Source organism: Vanessa tameamea, chromosome 19 (genome assembly GCF_037043105.1).
Source record: "Vanessa tameamea isolate UH-Manoa-2023 chromosome 19, ilVanTame1 primary haplotype, whole genome shotgun sequence".
Lineage (NCBI taxonomy): Eukaryota > Metazoa > Arthropoda > Insecta > Lepidoptera > Nymphalidae > Vanessa > Vanessa tameamea.
Genome location: NC_087327.1, coordinates 9757911 through 9776620, shown reverse-complemented (window position 1 = coordinate 9776620; position 18710 = coordinate 9757911). Strand labels below are relative to the sequence as shown.

Below are 18710 nucleotides of genomic sequence, written 5' to 3'. Positions count from 1 at the left end.
CGGTTCGAAATTCTTTAAGCGAAGGTGAGTAACGTATTCGTCGATCTCCTTGAATAACCGTTCAGTATTACGGTAATATGTCTGAAGTTAACGTGAATTTATGTAAAGGTTTCAAATTAACTTATTTCGTTTTGTAAAATGATTTAATATTTTTTATTTAAAATTCGAAGTCAAAAATCTTCATTTAATATGGAAGTATTACGCTTACTTATCGATTTTCAAGAAAAAAATCTACCACCGATTCGGAAAGAAACACCTCAGACATGAGAAGAACAGGCGAACGTATTTTTTCATATTTCTATTTGGAAAGACCTGAAGACTTTTCATTCCTTAGGTGTGTTATCGGTTAAGATGCATAACCGAATATGCTCCATACCTTCTCCTCAACGGGAGAGGAGGCCTTAGCCCAGCAGTGGGACATTTACAGGCTGATTATGTTTATGTTTATGTAGGTGTGTTATATCCGTTGATAAAGTTAAAAGTATATTTAATTTAGTAGGATTACATTTGATTGTTAACGGTTCGATAAGAGACACACTCCGCCAGCGACAAAGAACCAGAATGTTTTTATTTCAAACATATTTTTTCAATTATTTTTATAATTTATCATATATTATGATATAGGTAGGCGGATAGGCAGATAGAGAAGCTGGTGTTAAGTGGTTATGCCCATAGACATTTACGCTTTATGAAATATTAACCTTTTTTTATATCGCCGATATGTTGGTCTTACGTGGTCACAACATTGGAAACGAATTTGATGAAATTTGGTATGAAGCTTGAACTCCGAGTAAGGTCATAGGCTACTTTTTTCTTACTAGAATCTGACGACTGCCAAAGACCCGAACGAAGCGGTAGGCAAAAACCAGCTTATAATTCTTTTAAAATTTTAATGTCACGATTTAAATTTAAAAGGGTAGATTTCAAACAGATTTAAAATAAAACATTCCTTTCTCTCATAATATAAACTTTGCATGAATGTATCTTCATATGTTGATCTTTTCGTTAAAATGAATTTACATCTAAAAAAATCTCACTTTTAGTGAAATTCAAATGTGATTGCTGCGTCTGATGAAATTTCTTCTGCAGAATTATCTCACTCGGGCGTGAAAAACATCTGACTTAGCAAACGCTTTGAAAATGTTTTTAATAAATGTCTAATTAACTAACAATAAAATTCGAAACAATACAGACTTCAATGACTTATATTAAAGATAGATACTTGTACACAAAGACATTTAATAATTTATTTAACGCCCACCTAACTGATAAACTCGATACTTTGTTTCCGCAGACAGTACGTTTATATTGTGGTACTAAATTTTAAGCACATAAATACGAACGTCAAATAAAATCATGTTCTCATAACGTAGTATCGTGTGTAACTGAATTCACTTTCAAATATAGATCTAATTTAGACAATTACAAGCATTATGAATTTATTTTTATAAATTTCCTTAAAGACTACAGATCATGGAATGTTATCTATATTAACAACGTTAAAGACATTTTCTTCGTTTGAAGGTGCTAATATTATGAACTTACGGTACGATTTGAATAAAGCTTCTTGCGATTGATAGCCCATTCATTATGACAAGGGGAGCTGTAACGTTCAGAACGGGTAAAACTAGGAACTAGTTAATTTTTTTTTTTATAATATAGACAGGGGGACAGGCAAATGGCTAAAAGGTTACTGACCATTGACATTGACGCTGTAAGAAATATTAATATCTGATGAGAGATTGTGATCTACCTAGATGGACTGTATAAAGTCCTATCATTGAGTAAGAACATATAATGTATGTAGCATCAGCATTTCATTGTCGTACCACTACACAGATACAGCGCCACACCGTCGGGTAGATGCTAGGAGGAGGCAGCCTGTCTGGCGCAGATCGGAATATTGCCCGCGCTCGCTTTTAGATATTGTGCCTCAGGGTATAAAGGCATAGTTTTAGAAACATCTAAAACTGAGGAAATTTACAATTACGGAGTCCTACATAAATTCTTCGGTTTTTGTGGTAAACGATCACTTCAAATATATAATAAAAATAGCCGAAACTACGGCTTTACCCACGCGAAATGTATAAAACTTTCCCTGTAGCACACCCATAATTTTACCGCCTCGAGGGGTGAATCAAACTATCTCCGTACCAAGTTTCATCTAAATCAGTTCAGCAGTTAAAGCGTGAAGAGGTAACGGACAGAGTTACTTTCATCTTTCTTCACGTAAAGCCTTCTTTTTAAATGAAATCTTTCAAAGATGTATACTATACGAGTACTCGTAGTGTAGTATAATTAATATTTTTTTTAAAAGTATCTATAATTGTCGTATAGGGATTGATTAGTTGCACAATGCTGTATTTTTTTTTTCGAATATTAAATCATTAATTACAGAAGTTGATATCAGTGTTTGACTTGAGCAAAGTTTGTTAATAACGCCGTCAAAGTTTCGTTTAGGTTGGGTTATTTTAAAAAACCGATCGTTTTAAAAAAAGAACAAGGTAATCTTATTTTATATTTGTGTTTTTTTTTTAATTGTTTATTTTGTTAAAAATCGACATCATTAATTTTTATTTAATTGTTTGTGTTTGAATGTGATTTCTGAGAATAAATAAAAAAAAGATCATTAAGATTGATAACTCGTGTTCTGTCATTTTTTTTTGTAACCGGCGCCGTCTCGTGTTCAACAGATTGAGGCAAGGAGCCTCTTTTTATCTAAAATTGTATAAATATTTTTTGACTTTGACTTTGACACCAGTTGAACGACTTCTATCAAAGTTGGCACATGCATGTAGTAACTTAGTTCGCTTTTCCTTGATGTATAAGCCGCAGCGGTTGAAATTCCTATGGGAGGTTTTTCTATGGTAAAAGTAATTTAATAAAAATTTAATTTAAAAAAAATTTTAGAAGTAAAAGTTATTTACAATGTACGAAATTCCGTAAAATTAAAAAATCCCGTAGCCCGATAAAAAGGTTTTTTTTGATATAAGTACCTCACGTCTACAAACTTGGAGGGGAGCCAAAAGGTATAATTTAAGTTGAAACTTGAACGAAGGATGCTTCTTAAGACCCTTATTATGATGCCATTATACTTAATACCGGTAACTTGACTTGGTTTAAATACACTAGAGAAAAAATTACATTTGATTGATAAATTACAACAATAAAATCAAAAGTCAAAATGTATTCTTTTGACTTGCAAATTAGTTTCTCGTAAATTTTTAAATTATTCGATACGGTAACTAAATTGATTTTACATTAAAGAGATAAAATCATCGGAATGGTTATTGAACGTTGAATAACTTCGCGCAATTCGAATATTGTTAATATAAGGAACGAATGAAAATTAATTCATATAACGTTAACTCAGTTATTCAAGTAAATTTATCATTTAAATAAAAAAAAGTTTAAAAACGCGCATTTTAAATTTCCGTAGATGTTAATAGAATAATGATCAAAGAATGTTTTTAAAATAAAATAAAAAATCTTTACATACATATTCAGATACAATAGATTCATAAGAGAGACAATACTATACATATAAATAAGGTTATTTAAAACTGTTTTAAATAAATTAACATTCCTAATATATACACATAACTTTATATAACTTTATATGAAATTATAACAGGAGTAATATGCAGCAAAACTTTAAATGGAATGTACACAAAATATACATTACAACAATACAGAAAAATATTTAGAACTAATTATTGTGTGGTACAAGAATATAATATTTAAAAAGCAAATTACCAAGAACTCAACTCATAAAACATTAAAAAGTAAAATAAAAATTGTTGTCATAATTTGTTAAACTACAGGCGAGTTGATTTTGATATATTGTTACGTCATTATATTTTTATAACTCGGACTTCCTAGCAACTTGCTATATAAAAAAAACATTTCATCACTCATTAAAAACGTAACAAATAAACGTAACTATTATTAAACAAATGTACTACAAATAAAATTTGGTTTACATTATAAAATTTAGCTTCAGTCGGTTGATCAACTAGTTTAAAAGTCAACCGCAAGGTTGATCAACTACCCACAAATTTAAATGTAAGCTTATACACACATATTAATACTTAAATGAAAGCATGGCGTTTGCTTTGATTATTTAAGTCTTGATACAATGTCACGCATCGAAAAAAGATTGTGGCCAACATTTGGCCCCAAAGTACACTCACACTAGTATGAAGTTGGCCGAGTGTCAAGCGTCACGCACACCACGATAATAAAGTTGGCTCGTGGTTTTAGTTCTCTCTCTATCTAGGTACATACCTGTATATAATCTATGGATGAACGTTCCACGATGTTATCGACTTATCAGTTGAATGTTGTGAAAATCCGTCGTGACCTTTCGTTATTGAGACGCTAGCAGTGAGTAAAATATTTCTTGTTACACAAGCGTATAAAAAGATTGGACGTAGCAGTTTGCAAATGTTCCACTGCTGGGCTTAAGCTTAATCTTTGAATATAATATTTAGAGAATATTCCACGCTGCTTCGATTCTGATTGTGGATATACATGTGCTAGAATTTAATCTGAGACAAGATGTTCTTCAAGATCTTTTCTTTCAGCTCAGATGAATTATAAAAAATTCTGTGATGATTTTCAGGATTTCAATCCGCAATAATTTATCTAAATTCACGGATTCTAATTAATTGTATGTTTATTAATATAATAATGTAAGGAAAGGTAATTAAAAAAATATTATTACTATAAAATAATAATGATTATATTAATAAAATATTTTCTTGATTATAAGATATATTTTATTCTTAGTGACTATTCTTGAATATGTACGTTAGAAGTTAGTTAGGTGTTCGCAGATTACTAGTATCATTATTTGCCTGCCTATCGCTGCTGTATGCGTAAGAGAAAGGGAATCCAGACAGGCTGGCGCCGTAACGCGTTACGTAACGTAGCGGTTTACCCTCCCATCAGAAGTTATCGCTTTAAAATTTTTGTTCGTATATTTGTTTCATTTACGACATACTAATGGATATAAATGTACCAATTGAATAAGGTTTTCTGTTTAGGCTTAAAGGAGTGTTTTAAAAAAATATAATTATAGTACGCTTGGTACAGCGCGGTGGATAGTGAGATTGAGATTGTAATCAGCTACAGTCAGACGAAACTGCTCCCTATGATAAATCGTGCCGGCGATGCTACTACAGGACATAATGTCTTAGTTCCCAAGGCTGGTGGCACATTGGTGTTTTAAGGAATGGTTAATATTTCTTACGGCTCAAAGACTATGGTGATGACTTACCAACAGGTGACCAAATTTCTCATTCGCCTATTTCATAAAAAATATATATTAGCTGCTTTTCGTAGATTCGCCTGCTTAAAATACAAAATGTATATGAAATTAACATATCAAGTAAATTATCCAGGTATTATGTGTTATTTAAGTGCTCCCAGTAGATTCCTGTACTACAATTATTTCGTTCAGTAATTACCTCCCCAGTAGCAACAGCTCGTTAACGCTGGAAAAAGGTCTTGCGTTTGAAGATAATTTCATTTCACTTCTACCTCTATTATTTACAATTCTAGTATTATCAACGCGGTTATTATAATATTCCTTATTAAGTATTTGTTTTATTTTATAGTAGCTGAACCTGCGGTTTAACCCGCGTAAAATTTACGTCACCTTCCATTTTAATCTCTCAAGGGGTGATTTAAAAAAAGTAGTCTATCCGTCCCCGGTTCTAAAACTCTCTCCATAGGGGTAACAAGCAGAGTTAATTTTGCATTTAAAATAAATATAACTAAAAAGTTAATTGTATGGATCTATAGTAATTTTGTTAGTATTTTCTATTAGTTGGTCTGTCCAAGTTTGTCACTACCCATAGATATTCTATGGGCAGTCGTGGCTATAAACCATCAGGTGACCTTTTTTGCCAGCCCGCCAAGTTATCCAGTGATTATTTGCTTCATTTTTATTTATAATTCATCTCGTGAAGGAAAATTTGTGAAGAAACTTGCACACGGTTGTTAAGATCCAAGTGTATCCACAAACCCGAGTTGAAACAATGTGGTGGAGTAAGCTCCAAACCTTCTTAAAATTAGGGGAAGGTTTTGCTCAACACTGGTACATTAACAGTCTGTTGATTTATAATTAATAGGACAATTCAAAACTGCTGCCAAGAGTCCACTTGAATAAAGTAAATTTAGATTTTATTTGATCGCTTTATGTTTAATAATTCTAATCACTGAATATACAGAGTAAGCGTATTATAAATGGTATAAACCAATCAAATAAATAAATTTATAGATCGCTTGATGAAAAAGAATCAATAAAATCATTTTAATTATAAAAAGTTTTTGTGGCATCGTTGAAAAAATCCATTCCAAAATTTTTGACGTATTCCGCGTGTGAATCCTACAGCTGGCCAAAGCCTTTCTCATGAGAAGAATATTTGGGGAGTGTTCCACCACGTTATTTCAATGTGGGTCAGAGCGCACACTTGGCAGAATCTCTAATGTAGGATGTTGGATGACGTTGACTAATCTTACTAATAACAAAAATGCGAAAGTTTGGATAGATGGATTTAGTAACTCAATCACGTCAGAACGGTTGAACTGATCAAAATAAAATTTGGCACAAACATTATAGTCTGGAATAACACCTGGGGTACATGCGGGTAAATACTAGTTATTCATAAATACAACCAAAACATTTGAATATTCAGTGCCTGGGTTTGAATAGCCAATCTTCAGTTAAGATCACGCGTAGCATCTAGCCATGATGATATTTCTGCTCTACAGGCTCATTTATACAGGCTATATATAGGTTGAATTGTTGAAATTGTTATTAGAAGGTGCAAGCACTTCTTTTGTAATCCTTGCTCTTTGCTGAGGCCTCAATTGAAGGTCACTTATACTTAGAACGCCATGAATCGATAACGCCATTATTGATGCATTGAGTAACTACGGACTCGATCCAAAACAATAAAATATATATTCGATCGTAAAAATAGTTTTTAATAAATATCGACTTAATAAAATTTTAATTTTATACTTCGTATACGACGCACAGCCTGAAGTATAAGCAAGAAGGTCCATTTCGGTGATAAAAATATGGGAGTCGGTGTTATTTTTCTTTTATGCCATTGGTGGCAAGTGTTTGCGCAAACATTGGTGCACTCTTTATTCCTTCACTCTTATAATCCACTGCGCGGCAAATCCGACACGACCGGAAAAAGTTCAGGCTTTACGTGCTTTCCAAGCCATAGAGTGCACACTTTCAACTAGACTCCGGGCTGTTACAAAAAAATCACCTATTCATAAATACATTTATTATAAACATGATGGAATTATTGCCATTATAAAATAATCAGTGTTACCATAGAGCACAGGTTTATCTAGTATTATTATGTAACAAGGTGTATTTTAATATGGCAACACAGATGGTATCCACTATCGCCTTATAAACTAGACGTTGACTTGTATTCACTTCTTATAATTATCTATATATATAATTAAAATACAATAACTTTTTACCAGATCTAGGGTTTGTACACAGAACTTCTGGATCTGCGGCCTTACATCTGGCCAATAGACCAACTACCTACTTATATAGTAATTGTATATATTTAAATCTTCTCCAAAATGCGTTCTATCTTCTAGGGTAAGTCTTATGTATATTGATTTAGTAGTTAATTCAGTTCTTACAAAAAATGTCTCCTTATTTCTTAGTAAGGTTATTGATGTACTTTTACGAACGTCCTATATAAATAATTATGACGTAATATTAGGCATTATACACACTTGATTAAGTTTCCTTGGCGTCAAACGAGCCGTGGTTAGTGGGAAGGATAAATCGTACTCGTATATTTATGTTATATTTTAGTAGCCTTGTATTATGATTAGGGCGAGTCGGGTTTATTGTTTGCAGTTGAGAAATGGAATTTATTCCATATTATCTTTAGATCATGTTTTTTTTATCGTTTATAATCAGAACAAGTTTTCGAGTATTGTCCCAAGTGTGACTTAGGTAAGTTAAAAGCTTCAGTTACACAAACCCTAAAATGCTTGATATCTTCAAATAATTTAAACTTATAACACTAAGTTTAAATAATAGACTTCGTAAAGTAAATAATTTTTCATAGGTCAAGGTCTATAAAATAATTATAAATATTAAGTCTTATGTAAATTAAGATAAAAAGTAAGGCATACTACTCCAAACATGTCCATTTCAATCGAAACTTGAAGGAATACCGATTGAAATATTAATAAATCGCGTATCCGAACTTCAAAGATGGCAAAGTCAACTATGACAATGGTACGAAATTTTATATTAAAAAAAAATGTAGTCTTTCATGCAAGACATTCAATTAAATTGTATTTAATTAAAAGACCTTTAATATTTCATCAGTTCTGAAAGACGAAATTCTATTAGAAATCTACATTCCGAGCCGGTGAATCAAAATGGTCTGGAAGATCTTATCTGACCTTGATGGCTCAGTGGATACAAGAGGCGAATCTAAGCCGATGATTCCGAGTTTAATCACAGACATGCACCAATTAATTTTCATGGGCTTTATTACTTTATAAATCATCACAGGATTCTTGTTAAGCGAAAACATCGTGAGGAAACCTGCATGTGACGGATGAAAATCCAGTGACATTGAAGCTGCGTTGTGGAGGAACTCCAAACCTATTTTTTAGAAAAGAAGAAACCTTAGCCCAGCAATGTTTCATTTTAGTATTGATTAATAGAGTTTTAAAATTTACTAATGGAGTTGTAAATAAAAACCAAAGGTAGTTGTTTTTATTGGTAAGTCGACAGCCCTAATCTAGTATAATTGAAGCGCGTTTGAACATGTCTGTAGTGTTGTATAAATTGTTTATCTTCAACGTGCTTCAGAATAGAAGTGTTTGATGCTTAAAGAAATCCCAGTATTTACAATACTTTGTATAAATCAATTAAAAATGACTCAGGGGCGTGAAACTTAACACAAGATTGCGGATTTAAACTCAAGCCTACATCAGCTCGTGTCAATAAAGGTGGGTGGACTGGCAATTGGGCTAACAGATAAGTACCCATATCGGCTACAGATATTGGCACTGAAATAAATACTAACTATCAATAACATCACCAATACTCTGTCTACCTAGTTGACAACTAAGACATTATGTCTCTTGTACCTGTAGCTACACTGGCTCACTCATCCTTCAAATCGCAACACAACAATACTAAGTATTGTTGTTTAGCGGTAGAATATGTAATAAGTTTGTGGTAGTACCCAGACGGGCAATGGTAGCTACCAATATGCGCTAAAAGAAGGTGCCAGGTGGTAATACATTTCTGCCAAATCGGTATCCACCAACCAGCATTAATGAAATTCGGTGGATTGAGCTCTTAAATTTTCTCGAAATGAAAGGAAATCTTATAGCAGGCTATATCTACTTTTGGACAAAGTTTTTCTGCAGTGCAAGTGCAAGGAACTGCAGTGCCGTTTAAATTTCATTATGGTCGTGTCCAATCAGTTGATTTTCATTAAACTTCACATACCAATGCTTATTTTTCTTTACGTAATTTGTCCATTCTTTATATTCCAAGAGATGAAAATATTAGCTGCAGAAAGGTCGTCTATCATCAAAGGACTAACGCTCTAAAGCGCTCTTAACCAGTTAATACCGGTAAAATGCGCTTTTAGAGTTAAAAGATTTTAATTTACATTTCAACGTCTAGCATCGTTTATATTAATATGCTAATTTATACTCTAAAGTACATACAAATAAAGTCGTAGATAGGGTGTGATATCTTTAGAATTAATTAATTTAAAGTTTTTTGGCTAGTCGTGCAACTGAATCCGATTTACATATAGAAACGCTAACATATATAATCCTTCATGTTATGCAAATCAATCTTCCAAGCTCAGACTACTTCTCTATAAACAATGTGAAAAGTTATTGAAATCTGTCAAAATAATTTCTAATAAAAAAAAACAACTTTAAACTTATTGTTGGAAAGTTCTTTTCCTCCTCCAGGTCTATTCCATCTCTTTCTCTCTATTTGAAATGATTTACACCAATTTTTGTTATTGTTCGTTCCAACTGTGTATCCACGACGACCACAACGTTTTAATTTCACAATTTTCTTTAATGTTTACTGTCGTCATAAATTGATGACAAAAACTGAATCGAACTCTACGACGCCATCATTGACTCGGAGTTTGTTTTTGTTGAGATATCTACCTAAGTGCTATTAATCTTCGTGGGATTCTGGACTCCTCAGAACGTTTTGATGGTATCTGATAAATTTGTCCATAATCGCTTCATTCAAATTATGACCATTTTTAGACTGTAATCCAAAAAGATTAGATTTATCTATAAAATTAAGAAGGACCATTGCCAAACAAGTTGTCATATACAAGTTGCAACGGTATAAGTTTTATATATAATTAAACTATGTAAAAAACATTTATTTATTATAAAGACTTTAATAAACTTATTACTTTGTTCAATATTACAGAAGAGGTCGTAGTTTAAACGATTCGGCTGATTATTGAACATCTTTAGATAAATGAAAAACTTAATGTCATTTGTGTTATTAATTTGGTGGTAGGGTTTTGTGCAAGCCCGTGGTACCAACCACTCAGCATATATTCTACCGCAAAGCAGGTATGCTTAGTATTGTTGTGTTCCTGTTCGAAGGCTGACTGAGCCATATATAACATCTTAGTTCCCAAGGCATTTGTGATATGAGAAATGATTAATGTTACAGTACAAATGTCTACGGACAGTGGAGATCACTTAGGTAATAGGGAATGTCCGAGATCATTTTCTGGTATTTCGCGTTGATACGAGTTTGTATGTATTTCTATAGTTGTTCTACAGTTAATGGTTTCTTGAATAACATTTCGTTCTGTTTATTCATCTCGAGATTAAAGCTGACAGAATTCGTATGAGCGATTTATAATGTTGCGTTACACGAGGATAAGAGATTAAGCATCATCAAAGATTAATGTCTCGGGATATCACGGATTTACGCTTCAGAGGTTTACGCTGACTTGGATAGACAGGACAGAATAATGAAACGCAAAATATTACATCTGATTACGTGAATTTTCACGAGATTTCTTTACATGGAATATTTTATGATAGGATTGAATGGATTTATATGGTTCATTAAATGTGTGATACCGATGACTTTTCTTGATAACATTTTGATTACTTGGTCTTTCACGCCTTCGCTTTCGCCTTCCAGGTTAAATTATAGTGCATTATCAATTTTTTCCAACACTAGTCCATAATCTCACGCACACTAAGTCATCTTGTTCGCACGAGTGTCACTAATACTAATGCATAACGTTAGTTTACAGTGGAAGGGAACGCCTTCGTGAGTAAATAGCCATATTACCGACTCGTAAGCCGTAACGGCAAACGTCATAACGATCTTGTGTGTGCGTGGCACGTATACCATATACTTCGTTGCTATATATTATTATAATTGAAAACGAATACTGTTTTACTAAAGAAACTCTATGTAAAAACACCAGTATTAAAATGTTCAGGATATACTAACTACGGACAGTTACATCTTGGCTTCGCGTGAGTCATTAAATCACGTTTATGTGTCATTAACTTATCTTTTCACACTAAGCGCGATGATTCACCTGGAAATTCAATGACGTAGGAGAGATTATAATAAAAGTAAAGTAACAGCTTTTACATGTCCCACTGTTGGGCTTCTTTCTATACTGTTTGAGGAGATGGAGCTACGTTGCTACAATGCAACCGCATTGGTAAAGCACAAGTTGCAGATTTTCGTCCAACACGGTTTCCTTCACCGCCGAAACACAAATCGAGCGTCACTATTTGGTTAAGACTGACTTAACCATTGAGATATATCGGTCACTATAAATTCTAATGTATTTATTTTTATTGTTCCAGAAAGTTCATTTCTCTTCACATCATCGAAGAAGACAGCTACGAGAAGGACGTCCTATTTTACGTCAATCTCGGGAACCCGGTGTTGCTCGGGGGTAAGTGACCTTACGTCTTAATATCCTCTTCACTTTATGTAAATAAAATTCTCTTTGTTGTAAATACGATCTCAAGCGATATAGCTGCTTATGTAGTTATTGATTGGCTTTTTAATAATATATTTAATATTATATTATTATAATGATATCAATGTATTTCTATTATTATCACTATTAAATAATAAAATATATATTATTAGCAGAACCTGGCAACACTTATCTGTCAGTGTATATATATCAATTTTTATGGTAATCTGTTGAACGGGATGCCTTGACGTGGAACAGCGCCATTTAATTGCGGGTTACAACAACGCGGACAGTATAACATAACGCGGCGGCAGAGGCGAGTGAGGAAAAACTGTGTGAAGAGGAAAATCCTCGAGGCACGTACCCGGACAGGCACTAGACCAGCCACGAACCCAATTCAATCAACGTTCATGGTGTTAACACAAACGATGTCAAAGAATATTAACCTCGAATATTAGAAGATAGCAACATTTATTTATAATTTCAATCTTTGTTCTATTTATTTACGACCTTTTAGTTAAATATAATCTAATTTTAAATTCAACCAATCAATTGATCCGAATTTTTGCACACTCCGTGTTGCGGCGTAATTCAGTAAAAACTCACTTCGTACTCGACTTCAAAATGTCATAAATCGACTTACGGTGATAACAAGATAATATACGAGTATCATCAATTATATTATGTTAAAGAGATGAAAGTTTATTTGAAATGTCTTCTCTAACGCAGCACGCATATGTTTTATTTTTATGATATAGATTGGCGGACGAGCAAATGGTCTACCTGATGATGTAAGTGCACCAACGCCTTTCATCGCCAGTGCACCACCAACCTCGGGAACTAAGATTTTATGTCCCTTGTGCCTATAGTTACACTGGCTCGCTCACCCTTCAAACCGTAACACAACAATACTGAGCACTGCTGTTTGGCGGTAGAATATCTGATGAGTGGGTGGTACCTACCCAGATGGGCTTGCTCGAAACCCTACCACCAAGTACGTACATATGTGCGGAATAATTATTGGTACATAACACGTATAATATATAAAGATGAGATACGATCTATTTTTCTGTCGATCCGACGCTTATTTAGCATACAGACTGAGCCACGCCATTGAGAGGGGCATTGCCCAGCGTTTACGTTTGAAATGCCACACGAGTCTGAACGGAGATCCATTTATAATGTTAAAATGTTTTATTCGAATCTTTAAACCGTATTTTAAATTTTAAAATTATTGTATGTATATGACGTATATATATATATTTGTATAACAAAGTCGGGCTGATGGGCAAATTGGCCAACTTATAGGTAAGTGGTCGCCAATGCACCAACAATCTTGGGAACTACTTCCCAAGTTCCAAATTATATAACCTGTGTCTGTAGTTACACGGGCATACTTAAACTTCAAATCGGAACACAACAATAAGTATTGCTTGGCGATGGAATATACAATAAGTGGGTGGTCTCCAAACAGGCTTGCAAAAAGCTCTTCTACCAAGTTACTATCCTCAATAATAACTTTTTATTAACGTATTATGTTTACTCCATCATACCAAGCGGCGGCGGTACCGCTCATCTAGCTAGTGATCTTCTGCAACCGTTGTGAGAAATTCATAAGTATACAAAAGAATTGAAGAAACAGAGTAATGAAAATTCAGACAATTCATATTTATTATAATATTGAGAAAATATTATTGTTATAAGAGCCGAGGTGGCCAATCGGTTACAACGCGTGTGTCTTAACCGATGATTGCGGGTACAAACCTAGGTAAGCACTACTGATTTTTATGTGCTTAATTTATTTTTGTTATTCATTTCAACAAGGCGATAAAGAAAAACATCGCGAGGAAACCTGCATGTGTCTTATTTCCAATAAATGTCTGTCACATGGTTATCCACTTACCCACACTGGAGCAGCGTGATGTAATAAGCTCTAAACCCTCCTTCTTAAAAGGATTACTGGCTCCAGCTGTTCAAAAGGAGTGGAGGCCTTAGCTCAACAGTGGAATATTTCAGTCTATTACTTTAGTTACTTTATACAGTTAAACTACCAATATATGAAGTAAGTTTACCTAATAAAGATTCTCTCCGAAAAAGTCAATTTATATATGAGGGCGATACAGATCTTCAATATTCTACAAATGAGTCTTCAAAAGTAATAACAGTGTTAATAAGAGCACAGAAATAATAAACAAATTAAATTTATGTAATTGTCAAGTACTCGAATAATGATTTCGTTAAGTTCAATTCATGATTATAGGATCAGAAGACTCTTTTTTCACTCAGTGATAACGTTCACAAAGGTCCCCCCCCACTGAGACCACTGCGATATTCGTCTTTGACGCGGATTGTAAAAATCAAAATCAAAATATACTTAATTTAAGTTGGCGTTTAAAAGCACTTTTGAATCGTCATTTAAAAAACTATATTAAGTGAAGCTACCATCGGTTCGGAATGTAGATTCTACCGAGAAGAAACGGTAAGAAACTCATTAGTTACTCTTTATCGACATTTAAAAATACAGTCATGTTAGTAAAATACAATTATATATGTATGTAATATATCCTGCCTGGAAGTCAACAAGTATTAACTCCACGCTTTTTTATCATCTGTCAAAAAGTAAATAAAGTAAAAGTATAAATATTCCACAGCTTATTTGACGACCTTCGTAGTCGAATGTGTACACCGGTTTTCATGGGTACGCCACTCCGAGGTCCCAGGTTTAATTTCCGGCCGATATAGTCGATGTAGAAAAAGTTAATTAGTTTTCTATGTTGTCTTGGGTCTGGGTGTGTGGTACCGTCGTTTCTTCTGATTTTCCATAACAGAAGCGCTTTAGCTACTTACATTGGGATCAGAGTAATGTATCTGATGTTGTCCAATATTTATATTTATTTATTTACAGCTGGTCAAAGATCTCCTGTCATGAATGTTGGCTTGGAATTTATTTCATAACACTGCTCAAATGTGATTGGTTAATAATTAGCGTAAGCTAGGGCCATCCACCACAGTTAAGTAAATAGAGAATTCCATTAAGTAATAACGCATAAAAGTCCGGACAAATAGATGTCCGGTTGGATAGCTCGTTGAAGCTGGTTGCTGCTTGCTCTGCATTTGCTTTGCAAACCGCAAAAAGCCATTTATTTTCTACCGAGCTGACTCCGTCAAGCGAAATGGACCTTTGTGAGATCTGATTGATATATCAATATGAATGAAAACGGTAAATTTGATTGATGTCAATTTTCCGTAAAAAATATGTTTTGCAGTTACAGGGTTATTGGTAATTCGATGTATTCCCGTTAGGAAGTGATAGGGGTTACTATTTGCAATAGTTTTAACCCCTATATGCATGACCAAAAAGTGAATTTTTAAGTTATCACATTTTTTAACTTTTTTCAAAATAAGTCAAAAATGCAACTTCGAAAGTTATTTAAAAAAAAGTATTAATTTAAATCTCTTCTTATTTAGAAAAATGATTAAATACTGGTTATTTAGCAATATTGAAACATAATTATTGGTCCAAATTTAAAAATGCGAGACGGAAAACGATATCCGATTTCAATTTTTGTGGAAAAAAAAAAACAAAACTATCTCCTTTACCACGATTATAACACTCACTTCAATTATTTAAAAAAAAACATTGTGAAATAAGATGACGTGTGAAGTGGTCTTTATTAAGCATCACGCTAAATCACCAATCAAATGTAAATTATTGGTGATTAAGCGTGAAACTTCATTATGTAGTTTCAAGGTCACCGTGCGCGCACATCGAAAACATTCACCCTCATAATTATCTTATAACGCCAAAAGAAGTATAACTTCAAAAAAGTTTTTATAGTGTTTACGCTACGTGGTTTTGCGTCTGAACTGTCTACGGTCGTGTTGGTTCCATTGTGTTATAAGAGTTTGGGAATGCATCTTAGTTTTGTTATTAAGATTGTCCACTATGACCAAAACCGACCAAGCTAAAATCATCAAAAGAAAATCAAAATTTCATCACTTGCATAGAGAATCTATTCAAGTGATGCTAAGGATTTGTTTAAGCCAGTCATATATTCTAATGCCAATCAGTAGTACTTTTTTTTTTTTGTTACTGTTTGAAGGGTAAGTAAGCCAGTGTAATTATAAAAACAAGGGATATAATAACTTCTCATAGTTAGTGACGGATTGGTGATTTAAGGGGGCAGGAGTTGACAGCTTACCATCAGGTGGCAATTTTCCCGTCAACCAACCAATTTTATGTTAAAAATATAACATTGAATATAAAACCCCGACTAAAAAAGAGTCATTAGTTAATTCAACAATTAAATAAAATATATATGTTAATATAATACAATTAAATTAACATATCTTGTCTGAAAATTAACAAAACCCGGGAATGTTATAACAGAAACGCGACATGGTAAGCATTTACAAACATGTTTCATTCATGCACAATATTATGAGAACAGTTTACGAGAACGGTTGTACTTAACTTGGCTGCCTCGTTGGGCTGGTGGCAAGATATAAGACCTTAGATATTCATGTCCTGGATTAAAACCCCAGGTCGAGACGATGAAGATATTGGGTTCTTCTTTCGGAATATTGTAAGCAGCATTCTGAAGTCTGGAGGTTGGAAATGTTGTACACATTCCGAGGCTGTACAATTTCTGGTCGTGTCGGAGTTGCCGTACAATAAAAATATGAATATGACAGTGAGGGAATGAAGAGTGCTTATGCACAACAACATATCCTGCATAGTTGGCTAGTATCTTTTGACTCCTGTCTGCCTCCTGTCTCCCGATCGATTTAGGTCAGGAGGACATTCTTATTGTTATATAAAAAAAGTTCTCGAACTCGAGAGGAAAGGAAGATTTTGCGCAATAATTGGATATTTGTAGGTCTTTATTTACTTTTTCTTACATTTCAACCAATTTTTTTTTGTAATAGACTATTTTGTCGAATGTCTACTTTTCACGTTACAGCGATTTTATTTCTGTCCTTTCTTTTTTTAGACGAACGCAAACACATAAATGGGATTGTATTTTACGAATGAAAACGTATCCTGTTGTATAGAATTTGTAAATTTTTCTCCCCGTATCTTATAGGTTTGGTTAGATGAAATTGAAAAGAAATGGGATCATACGGATATTATTAAGGGTCCAATTGTGAGCGCGATGTGTATGAAGACACGATACAAATTGGATAAAAATTTTGTTAAACTTTAACTTGATCAATTTTCAAGTGTTTTAGCTTAAGTTTTACTTTAGGGCGGTTTAGAAACGTTATCATATTGTAGTTTGAATGACACACTGCGCGCGTATCTGAAAAGAACACTCTCATAAATTTTTCATAACGACCAAATGAAGTAAAACTGCAAAAATATATATTGAGTGTTCAGAAATGAAACTGATTAAAGCAAACTAACAGCTTGACTAACGTAAAAAAATACTAACAAATAAAAATATTTCTAACCTAGAATTAATATAAATGAACCACCAGATCACACAAATTTAATTAAATTACTCACTAACTCTTCGTCTCGTCTTTATTAAGTTACTCACTAACTCAGTCTTTACTTGGTGGTAGGGCTTTATTCAAGCCCTTCAAGGTATTCCGCCAAATAGCAATACTTAGAATGTATTTATGTGTTCCGGTTTGAAGGATGTCTGAGCCAGCGTAACTACAGATATAAGGAACATCATCAGTTCCCAAAGCGACGGCAATGGCGATTACAGCTTTTACTTGTCCCGCTGATGGGAATTCCACCACACTGCTCCAATGTGAGTAGGTGAATATGAACACAAACTGAGCAAATGAAATATTGACCTGGGCTTGAACTCGATCATCAGTTATGATTCACGCGTTCTAGCCACTGGGCCATATCGACTAAATATATATGAGTATCCTACGAATAGGATATCCTATATCCTACGAATGGGATTCTTAGTAAATACAAGCAACAACACAAATAAAATCTAGTAATATATTCACGTATTTTATAGACTACGTTTGTGCACTATGAATTATTTATTATCCTTGGACTAGTGATGTGTAGCGATTACTTTGATATATCGATACTTTTAGACTGAAAAATGTTATATAAAAGTCATTTATTGTCTATTTTCTATAAAATGTAGCCTTCTTTGAAGCTGTTTATATTTTATTGAGAACTTGAAAATGTTTTTCGTATAAATTGTGTACTAGGACTTAGTGTCATTCACAGCCAAACATGAGATAACTTAAAAGCTAACTTTACATAAAAAATAATCAGTTACCCGGATTTGAACCTGAAACATGTAAATAAAATCTACGTATCTTCTGAACGACTGGGCCATCTTGTCGTAAGTATATTTACAAAATAATGTAATTAAGTAAAAAGCTTTATATTTCGTTTCGCCCTCCATGTCGAGATCGGAATGGTCGGTGAAGACGCGTTAACCAACCGCATTGTTTATTCAAGCAGGAAAATACCTGTAAGATTGTTTTTTTAAACAAAATATACATTTTTAGGGTTCCGGACCCAAAGGATAACACGTACCCTTATTACTAAGACTCCGCTGTCCGTCCCTCTGTCACCAGGCTGTCACTAGGCTGTATCTCATGAACCGTGATAGTTCACGGGTGAAGTACTTCTGTTGCCGCTGTAACAACAAATAATAAAACAACTGAATAAAGTATATGTTTAATGAGGCTCCC

At 33.6% G+C, this 18710-nt stretch overlaps 1 protein-coding gene across 2 annotated transcripts in view; it reads left to right on the top strand.

Moving 5' to 3' along the window:
• Nucleotides 1-18710, top strand: part of LOC113402821 (sodium/calcium exchanger Calx) — a 124114-nt gene that overhangs the window by 82987 nt on the left and 22417 nt on the right. For both annotated transcript variants that reach the window (XM_064217831.1, XM_064217832.1), the window contains exon 2: nt 11914-12005. In XM_064217831.1, coding sequence (XP_064073901.1) covers nt 11914-12005 — 92 coding nt within the window. The remainder of the gene's footprint in view (nt 1-11913; nt 12006-18710) is intronic.